Here is a 25134-nt window from a genome sequence, read left to right on the forward strand (position 1 = left end):
TAGAGACCTGGGTAAAGCATTGGTGCAGGCCTGTAATTACCCTAGGGGAGCATGGAAGACACCAGCCGTCGGATGCTGGAGGAAGGGCAGCTGCAAGGGGAGAGAAAGCAGAGAGCCCTTTTAGGGCTCTCCTTGGGACCCTCCTTCAGGTCTGTCGACATCTCCCCGGGCGGATTTGGTTTGAGGTGGGATTGGGAGAGAATCTGGATTTGAAGCTACCGCCAAGGTTCCAGAGCCGGAGCCCCCAAGTTCCAGGGTGGGACTGGAGGCTCCCAGGCCCGCTCCCTTCTACTCCCCCCAGTCTAAGCGGCGGGTGAGTCACCAGAGCGCTCCCTACATAGTCCGCTGGCGCTGTGGCGCATACCAACGCGCGGCCGCAGGGGGAGGCGGCCGCACGGGCGTCCTCGGGGAACCGCGGCGTCCCCTCGGCCGCGGCCGCAGGAGAGGCGTCCCGAGCTCGAGGGCCCGCGCTCCGGGGCGGAGGCGGGGCGGGGCAAGCGAGGCGGGCGCGCAGCGGCTCGGATCCCGGACGCTGGGGGGAAAGGTCCTCCCCGTGTCGCACTTGGTACGCGCCAGCGGGGAGGCCAGGCCCAGCCCGGGCGGTACAATAGGGTTGGGCCGCGGCCGGGACTGGGCCGGCGCCGGGCAGGGAGCGGGATCGCGGCCGCAGCCGACAGACACTGGGCGGCCGGCGACTCCGAGCCTCGCAGGCCACCAGCCGAGGCAGCCCAGACCTTCCCCGAAGCGCCCCCGCCTCCGAGTCTTGCCCGCTGGGCAGGGCCGGGCGTGATGCGCCGCGGGACCCCTGTCCTGGCCGCTGGCCGCCGCCGCCGCCGCCGCTGAGACCCCAAGACCCCCGGTGACGCCGCAGCCATGGAGAGTGGTCCACATGCAGAGCCAGGTGCCGGCGCACCCCCAGGTATGCCGGGAGCCACGCAGAGGCGAGATGGGGGGAGGTCGCGGGGCCTCGGGAAGTCCGAGGAGGAGGCCAACCCGCTGGGCGGGGACCCCTCCCCCGCTGCGCCCTCTGACCACTTGGAAGTTTAAAAATAAAGGCTGCCGCGGCGGCGGCTCGGGGACACCGACGCATCCTCTGACAGCTGCCCCCTCCCCCACTCCGGGCGCTAGGACACCCTGGGCGGCGGGATCCTCGAGGACCCCGCTCCGGAGTTGTTGGGGTGACCCTTCCGCCCCGGCCCGTTGCTACTTCGGCTTCCCAGCCTGCATCCCCTTTCTGATCCACCCTGGCCCCGATGCTCCTCTTAAATCGAACTGGGGCGTCTGTCCCCCTCTTCATCTCGTGTGGGCAAGGGTGACCCCAGTCTGAGTGTGTGTGTTGGGGGGTCCAGATTCTCAGGCCTGGAGTCCTGCATAGCGAAGCCTAGGCCCAGAGCGCCCCCCACGCCCAGGCCCTGGCCCAGACCTCGCCCCCACCCCATCTCTCCAGCTGCCGCGCAAAGGGCCTGTTGCCGCTGCGGGCCGGCCGGCAGTGGAGGGGAGGGCAGGGGGAGGTCTCTAGCGGCGGCTGCCAAGTAACCCGCTGGATAAAGACGAGGGGGAGGGGGAGGCGGCATTGTTTGGGGCGAGGGCGGGAGCTGGGGAGTGGGCCGCCTCCTCTGTAGCCTGGCCTACTCCGGAGCCCACCCAGCCGGATTTGGGGAGGAAAGGGACAGAAGTAAAGCTGCGTATCCTGCCATCCTCCTTCCTAGCCTCTCTAGGCCCGAGTCTCTCTAGAGAATGAGATGAAGGCTCAAGGCGGCGCTCCCGGGACCTGCCACATCATTCCTCAGCCTGAAGCTTGAGATGCCTACCCCCGCCCCCCTACACACACTCCAGGCCCCAGAAGACCATCAAAGCTACCCTCCCCTCCCCTCACCCCACCAACCACCAGTGCCCAGGACTTCTGCAAATCCCATTCGGATCTGGGAGCAGCTGATGAGGGGGTGGGGACAGGTTTCTGGTTGGGCCTGGTGTTGGAGGGAGGGATTTCTCTTTCTCTTTCTTCCTGGAAGGGGAGGGAAGAGCGTGATTACTTAGGACCCAAGTTCTGTTCCTACTGACTCAGGGGGAGGGGGCCCCAACCTCACACACCTCCATAGAGTTCTAGAGCCTAATCCCTGCCACCTCCCTGACCCCTGGGGCGTGGGCCCAGCATGAAACAGTGTCTGTGGGTGCGGAGAGCACAAGACAAGGAGGAGCTGCTTGGCTGTGGGTGGGCTCCTCCCCATGCCAGCATGGGCGCTTCCAGGGGCCCTCGTGGGTGTGGGAGCTGAGGGACACAGGTGGTAGTGGTGGTGGGGTTAGCTATCAGACTGTTGTGGTTGGGGTGGTTTGTAGACTGTGCTGGAACAGTGGCACTTGGGTCAGTCTTGGCTCTGCTGAGCCTGAGAGGGGACACCCAGGAAGTCCTCGACTGGGTCCATTTCATCTGCTTATTGGCCCTCTGCATCTGAGGGGTGCAGGCACTGGTGCATACATGGGGGCCTGAATGGGCATGATGACGGGGCCACAGATGGGGGCCTGAGTGAGTGTCTGGTTGAGGGTCTGGGGAACATGCTTGGCTGTACTGAGGGACCTGAGGGGGTCTGTATACAGGGTCCTGGGTTGGGAAGACTTTTCTGTACATGCAGGCCTGGATGGAGTTACGTGAGAACCTAGATCAGGCTGGTGGCAAATCCCCACACAGAAGGTGAAGGTGACAGGGGCCCCCTCCAAGCCAAGGGATTCCAGGGAATAAAGGTGGTGCCCACTGCATGTGTCCCGTCAAGTCTGAGGCATAGGGCTGAGACACGGAATGCCCATGGCAAGGTCCCTGCTGTCTTTGAGTTCCGTCTACCCCCACCCAAGCATTTCCAGGAGGCAGCATGCAGTCCGGGACAGGTGTGGACTGGGGCAAGTGACTTGCCTCCTCCATGCCCCTGGAAGAGGAGGTGGTGTTACCAAACCTTTTGGGGCTAATGTGAGGGTTGGAGATGATGCACCCAAGGAGCCTAGCAGCAGACGCCCGCAGTACAGTGCTATTACCATTATTGTGGTCATGCTCATCAGAACCTGTGCCAACAGGGAGGTACGAAACACAGGGGAGGCGAGGACAGGGATTGGGAGCCAGTTTGCTTAAGAATGTAGACTCTGGAATCAAACATGACCTACTACTGTGTGACCTTAGGTATGTTGCTTAACCTGAGTCTTAAATGTTCCCATCTATAAAATGAGACTAATGTAGAAATTATCTTGTGGAGAGATGGGGATCATTAAATTAGAGGAACACATGAAACACTTAGCCTAGGCCTGGGCTCATAGTTAGTGGTCAGTAAACTCTATTTGTTTTTTTGTCATTATTGTTTTTTAATTCCTTTAGAGGCCAGAGGAGGAGGTGTGATTCATTAGAATTTCAGGAGGTAAATATGGGACAGAGAGCCAGGGGGAGGGGAGTTCTAGACACATGTGAACCAGGGTGGATCTGGGGAACTGAGGGGCCCCCCAGTGCTTGGGCGAGGGAGCGGGGGCTGGGGCAGTAGCAGAGAGCCCCTGGAGGTGAGTGCAGCCAGCCACCCAGAGCACACACCGATGACTGCCAGGTGCTGGCTCTGTGCTGGCTGTGCGGGTGGCAGAGAAGTGACTCAGACAGTGTCACTACCCGCTGAGAGCTCCTGGCCCTATGAGGGAAGCAGATGCTCCCAGTGGAGGGAAACCTGACAGGAATACTGGTGATACAGTGGTCAGTGGGCTTGTGGAAGGCTTCACAGAGGAGGAGGCGTTTCGGGTGAACCTAAAAGGGCGAGTAGAAGTTGGCAAGACTGGCACAATGGGCTGTGTCTCTAAGTATGGCAGCCAGCCTAGCTGGTGCCTCCCACTGACAGCTTCGTGCCCCCTTGGGCCTGTGGGCCCAGTAATGAGCCTCTAATGAGCCCCTAATGTGTAGTCATGCATATGCAAATAAGGAGGAAGGGGCACGGGGCCACACTCTCCCCCTTTCCCTCAGGATGGGCATCAGCTGGGGTGGGGGGGGGAGTGAGCTGAAAGCAGGGCCCTGACCAGAGTGATGGCACTAGAGGGTGGCCAGGATGGGTCTCAGGTCTATCTGAGGCTTGAAGTTAGGCCACAAGCAGCAGGGAGCCATGTCCCTGGATCCTCACTGGGCCTTGGGACAAGTCAGGGAGCCAAAGAGCCAGGCCCAGATAATGCAGCTTTGTTGGCTGTGGTAGCCACTGCCTGGCACCCCGGGGCACAGCCCTCGGAGGTCTGCCACCTCTCAGCTGCAGCTCTGCCCTGAGGGAAGCGGAGAGTTGCTACCACCATCGGAGCTCCAGCCCCACTTATAAGAGGAGATATGGCCCCTCACCAGGGATAAGTCCATCTTATCTCCCACTTCTATTTCTTAAGGGCCTTCTTTGTGCCAGGCATAACGCTTAGCATATCATGTGCCTGGTCTCATTTGATTCTCAAAACGGTCCCTGAGTAGGACCCAATATTATCCTCATTTTACAGGTGAGGATCGGAGAGGGAAATCATTGGCCTAAAGTCACACAGCTAGGAACTGGCAGGGGCAGGATTTGAACCCAGGTTCATCTGATGCTAAAGCCTCTGCAGCAAACCTCTAGCATGACTTACCATGGCTGAGCCAGCCGGCAAAAGAGTCTGACCTGCTTCCCTGGCATGACTGATCTATAGGCATCTTGGTCTTAGGGACCCGTGATCCATTCTCTGGCAGGCAGAGGTAGAGCCAGCAGAGCCGAGTCCCCTGTGCATCTTGTCGGGTTGGAGTCTGAGGAAGACAGACCAGAAGGAGGCCCTGGACCCAGGCGGTGGTCACAGTCCAGCCGGCAGGCCATTCTCAAGCCTCTGCCCTGAGCTGCTAGGCCCTAGCACAGACGGCGCTGCTGGGGCCGAGGGAGGGCCCGCGGTGGGGCCTGGGCTACGGGATGGGGTCATTTCCTGCCGCCTAAAATAACAGGAAGTGGGTGCTCCTGATTGGAGGCTGGGAACAATGGCCGCCAACCAGGCCAGAGAGCTCCTTCAGATCTGCAGTCTCAGTGGTGATCCCGGCTTTATCTCCCCACCAGAGGCCCATGGCCTCTGTTCCTAAGTGCCTGTGGCCCAGGTTCTAAGGACTGTTGAAGCAGGCTGCCCCCTCGCTCACTCCCTCCCAGTTCTGGCTCCGATCTACTCAGGCTGGGAGTAATGCTGCCCCCTAAGGGTTCCCTCTGTCCCAGCCCCATGATCAGGCATCTCTCAGAGTTCATCCTTCCGGGACCCGCCCCTACCCCCATCCTCATCCTCCCAGCTCAGAGCTCTCCAGGCGGGGAAACCCTCAAAGACGCTGCCCTCTTTGAGTAACAGAGTGAAGGTTCAGACTGTCAACGCTGCTTCAGGCCCCAAACCCCAGCTTTGCTACTCACCAGCTGTGTGACTTAAGTATGTGTCTTAAACTCTCTGAATCTGTTTCCTCATTTGTCAAATGGGGTAATAATGTCTACCTTGTAGGGTTATGGTGAGGATGACAGGGACTGATGTATTTAAAGTGTTGAGCTGTGTCTGACACAGCATTAGGTATTGCTGCTGTTAACTGGACTTCCCCTGGGCCCAGGTAAGGGGGCGTCCAGAAGGGACAGGGAGGACATGACCTGGATGAGGCTGTGCAAGTACTCTGGGGACACGATGTCTGTGTGCTGTGTGCATCTCTGAGGCTTCATCTGTGCCTTGGAGGGGGTACCTGGCTCTGGGTGTGGTGTGTGTGTGTGTAGAGTTCCAAATCCCGCTAAGTCTGATTCCTGTGTATGTAGGAGGTGGTGGGGGCCGGGGGACGAGGGAGAAAAGAACGTGTCTTGTCTCTTGCCATTGTTCAGGCTCTGTCCACGTTGTCTGGGTGTCTTTCTCCCTCTGAGGTGTGTACTCTGTCTCTCTGCGTGTCTTTGACCCTCCGTTGGACTCACCATCTTCATTTGTCTGGCCCACCACTGCCATCTGAGGAGCTGTTGTGAGAGCTGGAGGGCTCTGACTACCGGTGCCCCTCTCTGTCCTGTTTCCTCTCTCTGCCTTTTGCCTCTGCTCCCCATGCTCCCTGCCCAGGGGTGCTGTCTGTGCACCCCCCCTCTGCTGGCTCTCCCTGGGTGCTCCTTTGCTCTGTCCCCGGAGGATGGCCACACACCCCCACCCCCTGCCCAGGTGTCTCACTTCCTGCCTCCTGGTGGCCAGTCTGGGCAGGAGCCTGCCTTTCATGCATTCCTGCCCTCTGAGCTCAGTGCCTGCCTGCCCCACCTGCACCCTTCACCATTTGGGGGAAACCTCCCTGAGGGAACCACCGAATCACTTCCTTCTTTAGGGAACAGGCAGGAGCCTCAAGGAGGGGTGATGTGATGCCTACCAGAAACAGTGTGACATAAGGGTTTTGTCATCAGATAGCATTGGGTTCAAATCCTACCTCTGATGCTGACATGAGCAAATCACTTAATGTGTCTGAGTAAGTTTTCTCACCTGTGAAACAGGGGCCATCCACAGAACTTTCCTTTTAGGGCTGTCATAAGAATGAAATGAGATGAGGAAAAGTGCCTGGCATACAGTAGGCCTTCGATAAACCCTTCCAGCCCTCCGAGCTGAACTGCTCGGCTTCGGAGCAGTTCGAGGTTTGACGATGTGCTGGTTAGGTGACTCCCCGCAGTTCCCCCCATCCGTCCACACATTTATCCATCTGTGCCTTCATTAAACAGACCCAGAACTCCTGCTCTGTGCCGGGAGGTCCTAGATAAACCCTGGGCTCTAAAAATGAGCGAGACCCAGTTTCTTCTCTCCATGAGCAGTCATGCTGGCAGAGATAGGGGCAGCAGGCAAACAGAAAAGCCAGAATCCGTTATCAGTGTTATGAGAGGAGTATTTGGCCCAACAGCACTTGTTGGTATGGGAGGAGGGAGGGGCCAGAGGAAGGGAGGAGATGGGGAGCGAGCACCCTCAGACGTGTGACCAGCCTGCTGAGAGACTGCGTCCAGATCTTTCTGTGGACCCCAGGTACGGGCCCTCGTGGGGCTCTTGAGAAGATAAGACTCACTGACCCTATGATCAGCTTCTGCCACCTCTGCCGGCGAATGCTTTATGTGCCAAGAAATAAATACAAAGTATCTGTCTCTTATCCAGTTCTTAACAAATACTTATGGTAGATATCAGCTTCACAAGATAAAACTAACCGTGGCTAAAACCTCACAATTTGACACACACCAAAAAGACAAGGCAGTCGCTGAAGGATTACATTGGATGAGTGAAAATAGGAAGAATCAGAAGTTTGTTTAACCATGCCCTGTCGAGGGGTGCCTGGGTGGCCCAGTGGGTTGGAGCCCCTGCCTTCGGCTCGGGTCATGATCCCAGGGTTCTGGGATCGAGCCCCGCATCGGGCTCTCTGCTCAGCGGGGAGCCTGCTTCCTCCTCTATCTCTGCCTGCTTCTCTGCCTACTTGTGATCTCTGTCTGTCAAATAAATAAAATCTTAAAAAAAAACAAACAAACCATGCCCTGTCGATAACTCAAGTACTTAATTCGGTTTACTATGATTTGTTCTGGGTAACACTGTCCCAATGGCATTTCATCAGTGTTGGCATGCCTCTGAGGGAGATTTTTTTTTTTTAAGATTTTATTTATTTATTTGACAGACAGAGATCACAAGTAGGCAGAGAGAGAGGAGGAAGCAGGCTCCCCGCCGGGCAGAGAGTCCGATGCGGGGCTCGATCCCAGAACCCTGGGATCATGACCTGAGCCAAAGGCAGAGGCCCAACCCACTGAGCCATCCAGGCGCCCCTCTGAGGGAAATATTTGTATTTCTGGTCAATTGTCCACCAGGTCAAAAGAAGAGTTCCAAATGTCCCTTTTACTTCTTGAGAAATCTTTCTTGTTGAGCTGCTGGAGTCAAACATTTATTATGATTTTTAGCTTCCACCTGAGTGCCGTAGTCCAGGAAGCTGCCCACATTCCATTGAGATGGAGGGGTCGATTTGCTTCCCTTCAACTGTCTGTTCCTTTGCAATAAGTTATCGCATGGATTTGCTCTTTATTAGAGCAAAACTCTTCTTCTCTGTATACGGCTGTAGGCTGGGGTGGCTCTCGAGTACAGCACTTTATTCTCATTCAACAGCATCTCATGACCGTCCCCATGTCCTTGGCACTGTGATAGCTGCTGGTGAGTGGTGGTGAGCGAAGCAGACACAGCCCAGCTCTTGGAGGGCTTCCCCTCGGTCTAAGGGGAGGCTGACTATAACAAGAGAAACACACAAGAAAGTAGAAAATTGTAACAGTCACAGCGCTTCAAACAAGAGGCACGCGAAGCCATGACTGTATAGAATGAAGGAATTTATCCTGATCTGAGAGGCCAGGGAAGCCTTCCCTGAGTATATGATGTCCAAGTGTAGATCCGAAGTCAAAATGGGGGGTAACTAAGAGAAGCGTAGAGAGAGCATGTGCAAAGGCCCTGTGATAGGAGCGAGTATGATTGGTTATCAGAATTCAAAGGTCAGCGTGGCCGGAGTGCAGAAAGCAAGTGGGGAGCATGGAGAAGAGATTCAAGAGGTGCAGGAGATGGGGACAGGGACATCAGACTCAGCCAGACTTGTAGTTTGGGTTCAAGAGTTTTGTTTTTATCTTTAAAGCAATGAGAAGCCACTGAGAGGTTTCAAGTGTCAAGAGTACCATCATCAGATTTGCATTTGCAAACACTTAACTCAGACTGCTCCATGGAGAGCCGAGTGAGAATGGGTGTGGGGAGAGCAGTGGGGAGACTTTGTAGTCAGCCAGGTAGGAGAGATGCTGATGGCATCAGGCAAGGTGGAGTTCACTGACTTATTCATTCAGCAGATAGTTGTGGAGTACCTATGTGCCCGCCTTAGAGACAGAACAGCTGACAAAACACACATATGTGTCCTGGTGGAGAGTATCTTCTAGAGGCAGGAGACAATGTTAAAATAGTGTCAATACTTACAGAGGAAAAGAGAATTGGAAAGAAAACATACAGTTGGAAAGTGGGAGGGAGACTTCCATTGCAGTTTGTAATTTTAAATAGGGTTAAGGAGGGTGTAAATGACATTGGAGTAATACCCCGAAGGAGGTGATTAGTGCCCCAGTCTGGAGGCAGAGAGTTCTCTGGCAGAGGGAACGGCAAGTACACAGGCCTGTGGTAGGAGCATGCCTGGAACAGTGGCTGGAAGAGACCGGGGTGGGGGGGGTGTGGAGGGGAGGAGGAGATCAGGCCCAAGAGGTAATGGGCTGAAGAGGGGGCATACTAAAGGTGGTCAGAGACCATTGTAAGGCCTTTGGTTTTTCCTCCCCAAGAGATGGGGCTTCTTCAGGGGAGTGATTTGATCTAACTTATTTTTAAGCAGAATCACTCCACTGCTGTGTTTAGTAAAGATGAAAGGGGAATAGAAAATGGCAGCAGGGAGTCTTTTTTTTTTATTTCATTTTTTAAGTAACCTCTCCACCCAGCATGGGGCTTGAACTTACAACCCCAAAATCAAGAGCACACTCCACCTACTAAGCCAGCCAGGGCACCCCATCAGGGAGTCTTCATAAAGGACAAGAGTGGTTGAACCAAGGTGACAGAAGTGGAGATGGCGAGAAGTGATTAGATTCAGAATATACTTTGCACATTGAGCCAAAAAGATTTACTAAGAGATTAGATGTGGGGTATGAGATAAGAAAAGATTCCAAAATGACTCTAAGATTTTTTGGCCTGAGACACTGGGAGGATGGGGTTGCCACGGACTGAGATGGGGAAAAACTGGGGGAGAAGCAGGGTTCTGGGAGGAAGATCAGGAGCTCAGTTTGGCATGTTTTAAATCTGGGGTGTCTGCAAGACACGCAGGGGTGTCGAACAGGGAGTTACATGAGCGAAACTGGAACGCAAGGGAGAGGTCTGGGCTGGAGATACAAGCCTGGTTGTCATCAGCAGAGCAATGGTATTTAAAGCCATGAGTCTGGATGAGATCACCAAGGGAGTTCATGCAGACGGAAAAGGGATGAGGTCCTCCACTGAGCCTGAGGCACCTGACACTAAGAGGTTAGGCAATTCAAGAAGGATCAGCAAAGAAGACTGAGAAGTCACAGCCAGCAAGGTGCCAGAAGGCACGCCAGGAAAGTGTGTTGTCGTCACAGCCCAGTGCAGAAGTGTTCAAGGAGCGTGGAGGGATCAACCGTGTCAAACGCAGCCCCTAGGTTAGCAAGATGAGGACCTAGAAACGGGTACTGATTTAGTAATGTTCACTGGTGCCCTTGAGAAGAGTGGCGTCATGGAGCTGTGCGAGTGAAGGCTTGACCCAAATGGGCTCTTGTAGCAGAGGTCGGGAGAAGTGGACAGATTCCTCTGGGCAGGTGCTGCTTGCTGAGCCCCTGCCAGGTGCCACAGATGCTAACCGACTCGCCACTGATGCCAGCAACTCAGGGAGGAAACTGAAGTTCACACAGGCTCAGGGTTTGCCCAAGGTCCCACAGCAGAGCTGGGGTTTCCCACCCAGGCTTGTTGGACTGGGGAGCCCAGGACCTTTCTTTCTGCTCCACTGCATCTGACATGAGAATACAGATCCCTCCAGGCCTCTCCCTCCTCCTCCTCCCAAGCCACACACAGCTAGCTGGGACCTACCGGGAGATTCCCTGTCTTGCCTGGTGGGTGGGATTTACCTAGGTGTAGACAAACATCCACCTACCAGTTTTCCTTGCAACACCCGCAGCACGGACAGGTGCTAGGAGAATGACAGTAAACAGGCCTCACCCTCAGCCTTCAAGCTTAGTATGCACACACCTAAGCTTTTTGGCCCCAGACTAGTCCCGGGGTTCAAATCCTGCCTCTGCCACCTGCTAGTTCTGTGACCCTGGGCAGATCACTTTGTGGGGTAAGCTTTGAGCATCTCATCTGTATAATGGGGATAAGAATATCTACCTCTCAGAGCTCAAAGGAGGATGCAGGATAGGGCTACAAAGGCCTAGCTCAACTCCTGGCATATAGTAAATGCTCACTAAATGATTGCCGCTGGTCAGATTGCCCACTGGAGTCAGAATGGAGTTTGCAGGCATCTGGGAGGCAGGCTAATAGGGGCCAGGCAGCCTTCTGCAGCTGGTGTGGGGAAAGCGGGGTGGGCTGTCATGGAGCCTTGGGGCTGGCCGTCTTGGACGGGCCCTTAGGGAGACAGCGCCTCAGCTGGGGCTCTTGCCTGGAGCCCAGGAAGCTGCAAGGAAAGGAATGAGGGAAAAACTGTGAGCCTCAGATTTCATTGCATAACACATATTGCTTCATACTGCCTTAAACAGAGGCAGGAGGCTGTAACTAGTAAGAGCATGGGCTGGGTGACAGATGCTGGGTTCAAGTCCAGGCTCCTTCACTTACCAGCTGAGTGACCCCAAATTTTACAAATTTTACTTTTCTCACCTGTAAAAAAGGTATTTATAGTGCCTCCTTCGTAAGTGACTGTCAGTGAGGACTAAAACAAATATGTGTAAAATGTTTTGAATATAGGGAGCTGAGAAATGGAGAAATCTATGACTGTTAAAGGTTATTACTTTCACTAAAATCGCAGTCTGGTGGGATAGGTACTACCCCTATCCTGCAGCAGGAGCTGTGGCACAGGGAGGGTCAAGGGTCACATAGTTAATGCGAAGCCAGAATTCACTTGCAAATAGTTTGCTTTCAGAGGCCTTGTTCAGCCACAGGACACCTGTCTCCCTGAAAAAGGTACCCAGAGTCCCAAAGTGACTGCTTGGGAGTGTCCTCTCCCTACATACCTGTTGTCACCCACAGGGATCGGGGTCCACCCCCTCCCAAGAGAGCCAGATTTCCCAGAGGAGAGGACTCTGGTGGAGGCATCCAGTAAAAGTGAAAAATGCTTCCATTGATTCAGCTTCTCTCGGACCCCGGGCCTGCCCCACGTGGGAGTGAGCAACACAGCATCCCACTTGTGCCCAGCACTGGCCCCCTCTGTGCCCCAGTCATTACCACTCCGGCCACTAATCAGGGCTACCAACTTTTCCTCGGTTTTTCCAATACACCCTGGTCCCTTCTGCCCCTCTGCGGATGCTCTTCTTTTAGCCAGCACCCTCTCCTCCTTGCTTTGTCAACTCCAGCTCATACTCTGGCTCTCAGCTTGGTTGTTCCTTCTTCAGGAAGCCCCCCAAATGTCGGTTAACCGTCTCTGCTGTGTTACCCTCAGACATAGTCCTTATCCTGTGCCATAACTGCCTTGCTATTTGTCTACCCGCTAGAAGGTGGGCTCCACGGAGGCAGTGGCCATGGCTGTTTTCCTACCATGGTATGATTAGTATCTGGAACAGGGCCTGGCACACAGAAGGAACTCGATAAGCATGTTGTGTGGATGAATGAATGTGAGTTGGACAAGGGACAGAGCCCCGTGCGGAGCCGACGGCACGGGTGTGCTAACTGACTCTCTCTCCTCTCTTGTGTTGTCTTCCAGCAGTGGCAGCCAGGACCCCCCCAGAACCAAGACCTTCTCCAGAAGGTGACCCCTCCCCGCCGCCGCCACCACCACCGATGTCAGCCCTGGTCCCCGATACGCCCCCAGATACCCCTCCTGCCATGAAGAATGCCGCTAGTTCTAAGCAGCTCCCATTGGAACCAGAGAGCCCCCCAGGGCCGGCTGGGCCTCGATCAGCCACCCAGCAGGAAGAGTCCCCTTTCTCAGACGTGAAGATCAGAGGACCCACCCCACCAGCCACAGGCCCACGGGATGCCAGGCCTTCTCGAAGGAGCAGCCAGCCATCCCCGACAACGGTGCCAGCCTCTGACAGCCCTCCCACCAAGCAAGGTAGATATGATGTCCCTTGTCCTGGGCCAGACTCCTTGGCTCAGGCTCCCAGCCCTGGATGATGCCACTGGAGGGAACCTCCTGGGCCCAGGAGGAGATGGGAAAAGGGATGGGGATGAGGCCTGGGGGAGGGCCCTGAGGCTGACTCCCCTTTTTGGGAGGAGCCTCTGACCTAAGTCTGTTCCCATTCCCTTGACAAAGATGTAAAGAAAGCAGGAGAGAGACACAAGCTGGCAAAGGAGCGGCGAGAAGAACGGGCCAAGTACCTGGGTGAGTGTTGGAGAAATGTCCTCATTCCCCCCACCCTCACCATCGGTCTCTGATCGGCAGCATTAACACTTCTGAACGCTTAATTACGCGCACTGTGCTGAGAGCAGTATGTACATTATCCCATTTAATTCTCTCCATCCATTCTATGGATGGGGGAAGCAGAGGCTCAGAGCGATGAAATCATTTTCCTAAGCCACACACAGCCCGTGGAATCCCTGCCATCAGACCCACAGCCTCATCTCACCCTCTGTCCCATGCTCTTAGTCACACAATACGTGAAAGTCTGTCCAGCAGGCTCCAAAGTCAGACAGGGCTCTGGCCCTAAAGAACTCATGTCTCCTTTAGCACCGAGAAACCACGAGCCCAATGGGGGAGAGAGAGAGACCTTCCATCAGGGAAATCCTCCTTCTGAGGCCTGAGCCTGTGTTCTGGAAGCCCTTCAGCATGAGGCGGGGTCTGGGAGCAGAGGCACATCCCTCCTGCCCCCCCCCCCCACACCACTGCCCTTAAACAGGCAGAAGAAAGACCCGCCTGGGGCCAGGGCAACAGGGAAGGCCACTTCCTTGGCTGAGACCCATCATACCCGCCCTGGGGCTCCTTCCCCACAGCGGCCAAGAAAGCAGTGTGGCTGGAGAAGGAGGAGAAGGCCAAGGCCTTGCGGGAGAAGCAGCTCCAGGAGCGCCGGCGGCGGCTGGAGGAGCAGAGGCTTAAAGCCGAACAACGCCGGGCGGCCCTAGAGGAGCGGCAGCGGCAGAAGCTGGAGAAGAACAAGGTGTGTTCGAGCTCATCCCGGCGAGGGCTGCGCGGGTCTGTGGACACATGCACACACGCACACGTGTGGATGCTGGCTCAGTGTGGACACATCTGTGTTGGCGCCTCCGTGCCATCTGTGCCCGCGTGGCAGTATTTGTATCTGTATCTGCGATTGTGTCCCTGAGTGTGCACGGGCTGGGGATCCTGCGGCAGCAGATAGGATTGGTTCTGCGCATGCCTGGTGCGGGGTGGGGGCACTGTGTGCTGTCAGTGCAAGTGTTTCTGTGTCTGTCCCAGGGGTGCGTGTTTGTATGTATGCGGAGGTGTGTCTCTGTGTGTGCTGAGCTCCAGGACGTGAGGAGGAAAGGAAGGAAAAAGTGGCCTGGCCCTTGCAGGGGTGGGGGGTAGAGGCTTAGGCTAAAAGGAAAACGTAGCCCCAAGGTCAGGAGCCTCAGGGCCAGGGGGACATGGCCCCACCTGGGAGCCCCAGGCAGGGAAAAGTCCCACCCTGTCCTCAGAGAAACAGCTCATACATCCAGGAAATGACTCAAGAACAGTAAAAAGCTCCCCAAGAACAAGTTGGAAGGGATTTGTTACAAACGGGCTTCAATCATAGCAGGGATTCAGCAACCTTGGTTACCTACAATGAGTCAGGGACAACTTCTTGGGTGGGGAAGGCATTGTCACAGCAGAGAGCAGGGCCTTTCTGCCAGGTATGCTGAATGATGCTGAGCCCAGACCGCTCCCCTCTCCCCTTGCACCACCAGGAGCGCTATGAAGCAGCCATCCAGCGGTCAGTGAAGAAGACGTGGGCCGAAATCCGGCAGCAGCGCTGGTCCTGGGCAGGAGCCCTGCACCACAGCTCCCCAGGACGGAAGACCAGTGAGTGGGCTGGAGGGCCTTGGGAGGGGGGCGAGGTGGGGGGCCTGACGAGTGGGGCCAGGGAGCAGCTTCGTTGCCAGCAGCAGGCCCCTCTCTGCAGCAGCAGGTATGCCTTGCTTTGTGTAACTTGTGTCTTCTGGAATGGTCTAAGCCAAACTGTCCCTTCCCAAGGACTTCTGGTATCAAGTCAGAGGTGAATTCTCTTCATTTGGTTTGCTCTTCAAACCTCTATCGTTTTAGAAGAGCCTTCTCTGTTTCTGTTTTTACGATTAGTTGATGATACAGAAAAGAACGCTTTAATGCCCCGCAGATGCTGGGTATTTAAGAGAACTATCGCCCCCTTGTGAACCTGTCTTGGGAGGTAGATATGCGTCTCTTGAGTTTTCTTCATGTAGGGCCGTCAGGATTTGGGTCTGATTCTTGGCTGGCATGTATGTACCTTCGTGTTTGGATGTCTTTATGTAATGGCCAATTTAGTATTTCCAGCTGTGTTCCTTTTGGTGTATGTGCTCATGGATCTGTGGGTTGTGTGTCTTATATGAGTTCGTTTGCCTTGGTGTGTCTATGGGGCTTTGTGTACCTCAGTGAGGGCTCCCAAGTCGGACAGAATTGGGTTAGGACCCCAGCTCTGGCACTTGCAATGTAACCTCTAACATTCGATGTCAGTCTCTTCATCTGTAAAATGGGGATAACCATACTACTTGCCTCCGAGGTTGTAGGTAGATGTTTGGGAGGATCAAGTGAGGTAACATGTGTGTGGTGCCCAGCACAGTGCCTGGTACGTGGTAAGCATCCAAAAAATGTCAGCTGTTACAAATACCATGATTAAGTTGCTGCGATGTGTTTGTGCCTGTGTGCATCTGGGTCTGGCGCGTTGTCGCTCAGTGTTTGTGTTTCTGTGTCTGTGCATGTCTGCACACACACATGCATGTGGAAGTGTGCCTTTTACTCTCTATGCCCGTGCCTGCATGTCTTTGTCTTTGTGTGCCTCTAGGGATGTGTGGATTTGTGTGACCGTGACTGTGGGTTCTTCTGTTTAGGAATGTCTCTGCATTTGTCCTAGTACATGGATGTTGTAGCCATAGCGCCTTGGCAGGGCCGTGCCAGCAAGTGCCAACGCTGGGTGGCTGTGGGGGAGGGGTTGCAGCGACCAGCCCCAGGGAATGGCTTCCTGGCCAGGAAGGCTGTAGTTTCTCTAGTTCTGCTCCATCCCCTTCCTCTGTTCCTTCTCCATCAGCTCCCCCAATCCAGGTTGTCTCTGGTCCCCTATCCTCCCCCTCCTCCCAGAGCCAAGTCTGCCTCCTCCTCCCCTTCCTAGCCTGCCCACTCCCCCCACCACCCTGCCCGCGGAGCATCTTGCATGGAAGGCCTCAGTGCCCCCCCTGGCTCCTGTCTGGCCCGGCCCTAATGCCGTGTCTTTTCCCCTCCAGGTGGGAGCAGGTGCTCCGTGTCGGCAGTAAACCTGCCTAAACACGTGGACTCTATAATCAACAAGCGGCTCTCAAAGTCCTCTGCCACGCTCTGGAACTCCCCCAGTAGAAGTAAGAGAAGGCCCAGCCCCCCTACCTCCAGAGCCCCTTGTAGCCCCCACCAAGCCTCCTCCAGAGCTCAGCAAGAACCCCAGGTCCCAGGACTCCTCACATATGCCAGGTCTCCATCCCCACTCTACCCCACTCAATGTGCTGCACCCCCTCAGGGGAGCTGGTGGTGGTGTATGGGTCTGGACCCTGAGGATAGAGGTGTGCCCTGCAGGGGAGAAGAACAGAGACAAAGGGCAGTGTCCCAGCAGACAGAAAGCCTGGCTGGGGCCTCAACAGCAGGTGGAGGTGGGGGCAGGGGTGGGGTTGGGGATAGGGGTGGAGAGTGGGAATAGGCAGGCAGCCTCATCGCCAACCACAGCCAGCTGGCCTTGGCTAGCCTTAGGCAGGTGGCCTTGCCCCCCTGAGTACCAGACTAGCCTGGGTGCCGTGTGTGCAGAGGGGGCCCCTTATTCCGGCTCTACCCTGGGGGGCCCAAGCAACCCCACACCTCTCTGCCTTCAGAGCCCTAGCCGTGTGGCCTTAGCTGGCTCCAGAGTTGTGGCCAACCAACGTGGCAGGGCCTCTGTGTTCCCACCATGCCCTGGTGCTCACATGTGAAGGGGCCATGGTAGGAGTTATTTAAGTTTCACCAGCTTTTATTTGGTTGTTCTGTTGCCTAGCAACCAAATCAGCTGCTGTACCAACTCCACCTGACTGAGGCTTAAAAATAACCCAGCAGCTGAGGGGACAAGCAGGGTGGCCCAGGCCAGCCATGCCCCCTAGCAGCCTCCGTCTGGCATGGGACACCCCTCAGTTAGGCGCCCAGGGACCCTCACTGTCCCCAGTCCGTGGGGTCATGCCTCCCCAGGCCAGCCCTCTGGTAGCAGGAGCAGCAGGGCTCCGCAGTCCTTCACTTAGGGAAAGTGGTAGAGGGGGCCCTCCAGCGGTGCAGGACTTTGCCCTGGGAAGCTTCTCCTTGCCTAGGTCTGCAATGGAGGTCAGGCCCCAGGGCAGACAAATGTGGCCCCACCTGACTGGGGTAAGGGTCCAGGGGAAGCCTCCCTGGGCTCCGCGTGGATGGTACCCAGCAGTCCCCCTGTGCTTCTGCCTGCCTGCTGCGGCCCCCAGCGGTAACGCGCTCCCGGCATTCTCCTCCTAGATCGCAGCCTGCAGCTGAGCCCATGGGAGAGCAGTATCGTGGACCGCCTGATGACACCCACCCTCTCCTTCTTGGCACGGAGTCGCAGTGCGGTCACGCTGCCCCGCAACGGCCGGGACCAGGGTAGGGGCAGCGGCCCTGGGAGAGCCCCCACGAGGGGCGGGACAGGGGCCAGCCCCGCTCGAGGGCCGCACCCCGACCGCACTCATCCCTCCGCAGCCGTGCCCGTGTGCCCGCGCTCGGCCTCTGCCAGCCCCCTGACGCCGCCGAGCAGCGCCCCCCGAAGCGCGCACCGCTGTGCCCCAGCTGGGGAGCGCGGGGAGCGCCGCAAGCCCAGCGCTGGGGGCAGCCCGGCCCAGGTCCGCCTCAGGCCAGAGGCCTCACCGGTGAGTGGGCGCGCAGGTGGGGCAAGGAGCCAGGGCGCAGGATCTCGGCGCCTGCAACTCCTGTTTCCTCTCTCCCTCCCACTCCCCACCAGGTGCAGAAAAAGGAGAAGAAGGACAAGGAGCGGGAAAATGAGAAGGAGAAGAGTGCCCTGGCCCGGGAGCGCAGCCTCAAGAAGCGCCAGTCACTGCCTGCCTCTCCGCGCCCGCGCCTGGCTGCAGGCCACGCTGAACTCAGGTGGGTGTGCGCTGGGTCAGCAGGCCATTAGCTAGCTCGTTCATCCGCTCACAAATAGTTGCTGGGCACCCATCCCTAGCATGAAAATGAAAGCTCCTTGAGGGCAGATTTTTGTTTGTTTTGCTTTGATGGCTGAGGTACCCTAGCACCTAGAACAGTGCCTGGGGTCTGGTAAGTACTCAGCAGGCACCTGCTGAATGAATGAACCGGACCTGCCAGGTACTGTTCTGGGCCCTGAGAACACCCTGGGGAGCCAAGCCAGACCGAGGTTCTTGCTCTTATTTGCTCTACTGGTGAACTGGACATTAATCAAAGACTCGCACGTGAATATGTGATTACAAACTGGGCTATATGCTCTGAGAGGAAATCATCTGGTTGTGTGAGAGCCTGTAAGGGGGGAGTGCTGAGTTACCCTGGCCTGAGTGGGGAGGATGCTTCCCTGAGGGAATGACATGCTCAGACGGTTTGTGTGGACACTGCACTCAGCCTAACTTTTCCTTTTCTCTCAGTCCCAAAGCCAAGGCCCGGCCATCCTCTCCCTCCACAACCTGGCCCAGGCCTGCCTCTCCCTGCCCCAGCCCAGGGCCAGGCCATGCTCTACCCCCAAAACCACCATCCCCTCGGGGCACCACTGCATCACCCAAGGGGCGGGTTCGGAGGAAGGATGAGGCAAAGGAGAACCTCAGTGCGACAGGACCTGTGGACAAGAACCAGAGCAAGAGCAAGACCCGTGAGGAGAAGGAGCCAGCAGCCCCAGCCTCACCAGCACCCTCACCTGTGCCCTCCCCCACCCCAGCTCAGCCCCAGAAGGAGCAGCCCACAGCTGAAATGCCTGCAGGTGGGCAGAGCAAGAGAAATGACTTTGCCTGCGTGGGAGAGGTGGTCAGAGATATGAGCCTAGGGATGCCTGGGGACTGGGTGTTGGGAGACAGGAAGAAGAGGCTCCTACCCTCAGTAGGTCCAGGCCGGAAGCCCTATGGGAGATGAGGACCACAGAGTCTCTGGCAGAAATTGGGGGAGGGGGGGTCGCCCTGAGGTCCGGGAAGCTCGTGGTGCATGCTGCGGTAATGGATGTGTGTGCTGACTCCTGGTCCTGGATCCCACCCTAGATGCTGCTGTCCTGACCCCACCCCCAGCTCCTGCTCCACCAACGACCCCTAGCAAACCCATGGCAGGCACCACAGACCGAGAAGAGGCCACCCGGCTCCTGGCTGAGAAGCGGCGCCAAGCACGGGAGCAGAGGGAGCGCGAGGAACAGGAGCGGAGGCTGCAAGCAGAAAGGGACAAGTGAGAGTGCGCCCTTGGCGACCGAGGAGGGCTTTATGGAGGCTGCGGGAGAAGCGCAGGTTGGAGCCCGAGTTTCCTCTGTCCCCCAGGCGCATGCGAGAGGAGCAGCTGGCTCGGGAGGCCGAGGCTCGGGCCGAGAGGGAGGCGGAGGCTCGGAGGCGGGAGGAGCAGGAGGCCCGAGAGAAGGCGCAGGCGGAGCAGGAGGAGCAGGAGCGGCTACAGAAGCAGGTGCACCCCCCCCTCCCTCCCCCACTGGGCGGGCAGTGCCGGGCTGGGTGCAGGCGCCTCCTGGTGGCGAACAGGGGACTGGCCCGGAGGGAAGGGGGGAATCCAGCTGCTTAGAGCTCACGGGGGTCTTTGGTAGAAAGAAGAGGCGGAAGCTCGGTCCCGGGAAGAAGCGGAGAGGCAGCGTCTGGAGCGGGAAAAGCACTTCCAGCGGGAGGAGCAAGAGCGGCAAGAGCGCAAAAAGGTGTGCAGAGCAGGGCGGGGCTTATGTGGGCGGGGCCGTGCCGGCGGGCACCGCTGGGTGTCCGCTGCAGTTATGGGGCCGGTGGAGGCTGCGGGAGCAGGCCTTGCCTTGGGCTTGTAGAGGTCGGGTCAAGAAGGAGTTGGGGTGAGTTCTGGTTCCTGGCCTGGAGAGGACTGGTAGGAGCTGGAAGGGCTGTGACATTCAGTACGGGGGCTGGCTGGTGGGAAGTTTAGAAGTAGGGCAGGACTTGGGTGTAACTGCTGTGGGGTCTCCAAACAGCGCCTGGAGGAGATCATGAAGAGGACTCGGAAGTCAGAAGCTGCTGAAACCAAGGTCAGGATTCCCCAAAGGCCCTGTTGGCAGTGGGGGTGCCGGGAGGGTGGGAGGGGGCGCTCAGGGTCTGGTTTGGGAGAGAGGAAGTCAGCACTAGAACCGGGTGGGGCCAGCTATCCCTTGAGTCTGACTGTTTTTCCAATTCAAAGCAGAAGCCGGACAGGAAGGAGGCACAAGCCAATAATTTCAGCCCAGGTAAAGGCCCTGTTCCCCCCATCTCTGTCCCCTTAGCCACCCCTCCTCAAACCTCCTCCTCTCCCCAGCCCCTGACTGATGGGCCTTCCTCTCCTGTGACAGAGCCTGTGAAAGCCGGGGAGGCCAGGCCCTCAGGGCTGCAGAAGGAGGCAGTGCAGAAAGAGGAGCTAGCCCCCCAGGAGCCTCAGTGGAGGTACCAGCTGCCAGTCCCAGGGGCCCTGAGCAGGGCACTGGGGGGTGCCTGGGTGGTCCTGGGGTGGGAGTGCTGAGTGTTGGCCCTGTACCCACAGCCTGCCAAACAAGGAGTCGCCTGGGTCCCTGGTGAATGGCCTGCAGCCTCTCCCTGCACACCAGGAGAATGGCTTCTCCCCTAAGGGGCCCTCTGGGGACAAGAGTCTGGGCCGAACGCCAGAGGCACTCCTGCCCTTCGCAGAGGCAGAAGCCTTCCTCAAGAAAGCTGTGGTACAGCCCCCACAGGTCACAGGTAGGGATCCCTGATTCCTGGACCCCCAGCCTTCCCTCCCAGCAGCCTTCCCCGGACTCCCCAGCCCTGCCCTTTCTTCCAGCTCTGCCACAGGCCCCTGGCACACTCCACCCTGAAGACCCCCGGACATCTGGGCTTGGAGGCGTGGTTTGCCTTGACTGTTTCCCCTCCTGCTTTTTTTCCCAGAAGTCCTTTAGGAGGTTGCCTTGGATCCAGGCGCAGCTATGAGGGCTCCTCTGCACATCCTCCAGGAGGTCTGAAAGAGACAGAACAAAGCCGGAAGTGGCCTGGGCCCCTGGGGGTGGGTCTCCTGTTATTTTTAATCTGCACCTTATAGACTGATGTCTCTTTGGCCGGAGCCAGATCCTGCCCCTCAGTGCATTCGTGTGCTCACACGCGTGGCCGCCCCCCTCCCGTACACACACATACACTCACAGCCTCTCTGGCCTCCTCCCTCGGGGAAGGGCTACCTGTAGTATTTGCCTTGGTTCGGTGGGGTACAGTGGATGTGAATACTGTAAATACTTGTGCTCAGACTCCTCTGCGTGGAGGGGCGGGTGCGGGAGCCAGACCCTCCCAGGACTCCCCGGGGTGGTCTTCCTCTCTCTATTTAACTGTAACTGAGGGGGAACACAGGTGAGGGGATGGGGGGCACTTTGGGCCACAGGATACTGTTTGCTTTAGGGGTACCCATGCCCCCTGCCCTCGCCTGGAATCAGTGTTATTGCATCTGATCAAACTTCTCCAGAAATAAAGTGAGAATAATTCTGCCAGTCCTGTCTATCCTTGGGGCTGTGGAGGGTGGGAGCAGGTGGGCTCCTGCAGTCTAAGAACTGAAGGAGCCAGGACCTCGTGCTATCTACCCTTACCGAGGACTAGTCCTAGACCTCCCGCCTGTGGTCCCCATCTTGTCATGAATGCATTCGTTGAACAAATGTGGTAGCAGGCAGGGGGCTGCGTGCTAGGGATGCAGTAGTAGGAAAAGATGTATCCTCTATTCTCACAGGGTCTACAGTCTAGCAGGTGAGTGTCCTAGACACTCAGTTGTTTACTCAACATCCATTCCCATTTACCCAAACAAATGATTTTGTTCAGGTGGCCATCTTCCTCCTGGATCCCCTCCTACCCCCCACCTCTGTGCTTCAGCGGAGGTAGAGCCTAGGCCCAGGGGTGAATCATGATTGTAATGAGGCAAAAATGATGGTCTCCAACCCCTCATGAGTGACTGGTTTAGGTCCAGGCGTGTGACCCAACTGAGGCCAGCAGATATAAAGAAAAGTCTCCTGGGCTTCTAGGAGAGGCATCCTCACTTTTGAAAAACAAAAAACAAAACAACAACAACAAAACGAGGCCCTCCCAGTGTCCCCCACCTCCTTGTGTTCGTACCCTGGGTAGTCCCTTTCCATATTGTGCCAGGGTGGGGCTGAGTGACCAACAGATTACAGAAGAAGTGATGGTGTGTCACACAAGAGGTTAGGTCACAAAAGACACTGCAGCTTCTGTTTCTGTCGCTCTCTCACTCTTGGACCTTATGTGGGGGAGGCAGCGGCTACATAGCAAATAACCTGAGGGGCCTGCATGCTGAGGGACTAAAGCCCCCTGCAACCCCATGAATATGCTTGGGAACAGCTTCTGCAGCCTGGTATGGCCTTCAGATGACTTTAGCCCTAGCCAACCTGCTGGACAATAACCTCACGAGAGCTCCTCTGCCGGAACCAACCAGCCAAGCCACTCCTGGGTTACCAGCCCTCTGAAACTGTGAGATAATAAATATTGTTGTAGACAGCTAAGTTTCGTGACGATTCGTTAAGACAGCAATAGTTAACTAAGACCCATAACAAGGGGAAAAACTCTGCGTGTGTGATAGGACGTCAACTGTGATGGCTGGAGCTGCTGCTGCATCCATCCTGCTGACCCAACCTGAGGATAAGGCCAATGTCAAGGGTGGCAGAGCAGGGAGATGGGGAGAACCTAGGTCCTTGAGAAGACCACTGAGTTAAACAAGCCTGAATCCAATCCTGCCACCAGACAACTTACTGTTTAAGCCAGTGGAGCTGGATTTTCTATTTGATGTAACCAAAAGCTTCTAACTCATGCAGGGACACAGACAATAAACAGATATGTACATGCATGTCTGTTTCAAAGAAGGAAATGAACTGGATGAAAGGATGATCGATACCAGGGAAACCTCCTCAGAGAAGGCGTGGTCTAAAGAGGCAGCATGTAAATTGGACCCGAGGGCTGAGGAGGAGCCAGCTATGTGAGAAGGAACAGGGAGACAAGGTGCAGGTGGAGGGGTTGGTATGTGGAAAGCCCTTGTGGAGTAGGGGAAGGAGCAGGGTTGCTGGGGAGGGCTGGGTGGCGTGGGAGAGATGAGTGGGGCCAAGTTTCAGGTGTTGCAACCAGGAACCCCAAGGAGGAACTAATAGCTTCTTGGCCCTCTCCTTGGTGACATCTCCTTTTCATACCACCCCCAGCCCTCCGCTCAGGCCCCAGCTCCTATTCCCACCGAGGCAGAGACACCCAACATTTCCCTGGTAGCAGCACCCTCTGAATATTCTTGCAAGCGAATCCTTTACTCATTCCTTTATTCATTCAGTATAGTGTGGAGCACCAGCAAAGCACCAGAGGGATACGGTGGTAAGCAAACAAGCAGACATGGCAGCTGCTGGTGGGGAAGGTGGGTCTTAACTAAATCACCACGCAAACAAATACAAATGCAGGAAATGCAGTAACTGCTATGAAGAGCGAATATAGAGCATTAAAAACATCTAACAGGAACCTAAGTTGGGGGTATTCCCTCAATAAATGGTGTTTCATCTGAGATCTGGCTGGTGAGCAGGTATTGACTGGGCAAAGGCAGGCATGTGGAGAAAGGAGAGAGAAGCACTTTCCAGACAAGGGGAAAAGCATGTGCAAAGGCCCTGCAGAGAAAGGAGGCTCTGGAGGATTGTCAGCAGATCTGAAGGAATCTGTTCTTACTCACCACTAAATATTCAGGGCTGGGACAATAGGCACTCAATATTTATTGAACTAAGGAAGGTCCGTTGAGGAGGTGGGGCTTGGCTTGTGGTGCGCCAGACTGTGCAAGTCCTTGTAAGGCTGTGTCAGGAGTTTGGATTTTATTCCAAGGGCCATGGGAAGCTGCTGAAGGCTGTGAAATGGGGTGGAAACGGTGACACGGTCAGACTGGCATTTTTATTAGACCACTCTTGCTCTTGGCTGGGAAACCGGTAGAGTCTTGATTGTAAACTGGGAGACCAGGGAAGGAGTGATTGCTGGGGTCCAGATAGGAGATGATACAGGCTTAGCCTCTGTTAATAGAGATGGGGAGAAATGTGCAACATTCATTTGCTTATTTTTTCAAGAGACATTGAGCCCCTAGTATGTGCGAGGTACACGGGTGCTGGAGACTTCCAGTGAATAAAAACTGACATGGTCCTTATCCCCCTGGAACTTACAGTCTGGTAGAAAAAAACAGGCATTATTTAAATAATACTGCAAATAGATCAACAATTGCAGCTATGACAAATATGTGAAGGAGAAGTATGTACTGCTAGGAGTCAGTCATAAGAGATCTGACCTGGTCAGGGAGGTCCTGGAGGGTGTCCCTGAGAAAGCAATGCTGGAGCCTCAGTCTGAAGGAGTAGCAGTTAACAAGGCAGAAGGACAGCATTCCAGGCAGAGGAAGAAACAGCATGTGCAAAGGCCCTGTGACAAACACGGCCCATGTAGTTGGAACAAAGACGGTGATAAAGCAGGTAGTGCCAGAGTTGTAGGAAGGACCAGGCCATGCAGGCTCCTGTGGGCCATGCTAAGAGTTTATTCTTTAGTGCAAGAGCACTAGGAAGCATGAGGAAGATTTCAGCAGGTGGGCAACATGATCAGGTTAATTATTTGAGATTATCAGGGCTACCACCTGGTGGAGGGATTGAGAGAAGAGGGGAAGAGACAGTAGGGAGTCGAGACAAGAACACCAACTCTGATGAGAGAGGATGGGCAACTGGCCAGTGAGAGGTGGAAACCGGGACACGAGAGGTGAAAAAATGGATTGGCCATGGGGAATGAAAAAGAAAGGTGTCAAGGATCATTCTAAGCTTTCCAGGTTAATAAGCAGATGGATACTGGTCTCTTCATTGAGAGAGGGAACTCAGGAAGAAAGCCAGGTTTAGGGGGACAGATCACGAATTTGACTTGGCAGTGGGTGGATAACATTTCTTTCTTTCTTTCTTTCTTTCTTTCTTTCTTTCTTTCTTTCTTTCTTTCTTTCTTTCTTTCTTTCTTTTTATTTTATTTATTTATTTGACAGAGAGAGATCACAAGTAGGCAGAGAGGCAGGCAGAGAGAGAGGGAGAAGCAGGCTTCCCACTGAGCAGA

At 55.9% G+C, this 25134-nt stretch overlaps 1 protein-coding gene across 5 annotated transcripts; it reads left to right on the forward strand.

Moving 5' to 3' along the window:
• The first annotated feature begins 634 nt into the window (after positions 1–634).
• Positions 635–21530, forward strand: MAP7D1 (MAP7 domain containing 1). Of its 5 annotated transcripts, none has more exons than XM_032877256.1 (18): positions 636–919; positions 12434–12784; positions 12986–13054; positions 13663–13826; positions 14575–14689; positions 16120–16230; positions 17369–17491; positions 17588–17754; positions 17847–17989; positions 18499–18827; positions 19099–19276; positions 19366–19504; positions 19641–19745; positions 20025–20078; positions 20228–20273; positions 20376–20466; positions 20564–20757; positions 20944–21530. In XM_032877256.1, the coding sequence occupies exons 1-18, from the start codon at positions 874–876 to the stop codon at positions 20952–20954; spliced, it is 2436 nt and encodes an 811-aa protein (XP_032733147.1). In that variant the 5' UTR covers positions 636–873; the 3' UTR covers positions 20955–21530. The 5 variants fall into 5 exon arrangements, with proteins under 5 accessions (XP_032733145.1, XP_032733147.1, XP_032733148.1 ...); XM_032877257.1 differs by having other exon boundaries at positions 20231–20273; XM_032877254.1 differs by having other exon boundaries at positions 635–919; positions 17369–17754.
• Positions 21531–25134: the final 3604 nt, after the last annotated feature.

The sequence above is a fragment of the Lontra canadensis genome, unplaced genomic scaffold (assembly GCF_010015895.1).
Source record: "Lontra canadensis isolate GAN:19392208 unplaced genomic scaffold, GSC_riverotter_1.0 scaffold60, whole genome shotgun sequence".
NCBI lineage: Eukaryota > Metazoa > Chordata > Mammalia > Carnivora > Mustelidae > Lontra > Lontra canadensis.

Coding starts and splice junctions, on each gene's coding strand:
- MAP7D1 (XM_032877254.1), top strand. CDS start 874: ATGGAGAGTGGTCCACATGCAGAGCCAGGTGCCGGCGCACCCCCAG. Junction 13,055..13,662: donor AGAACGGGCCAAGTACCTGG/GTGAGTGTTGGA, acceptor CCTTCCCCACAG/CGGCCAAGAAAGCAGTGTGG. Junction 20,079..20,227: donor CAGAAGCTGCTGAAACCAAG/GTCAGGATTCCC, acceptor TCCAATTCAAAG/CAGAAGCCGGACAGGAAGGA.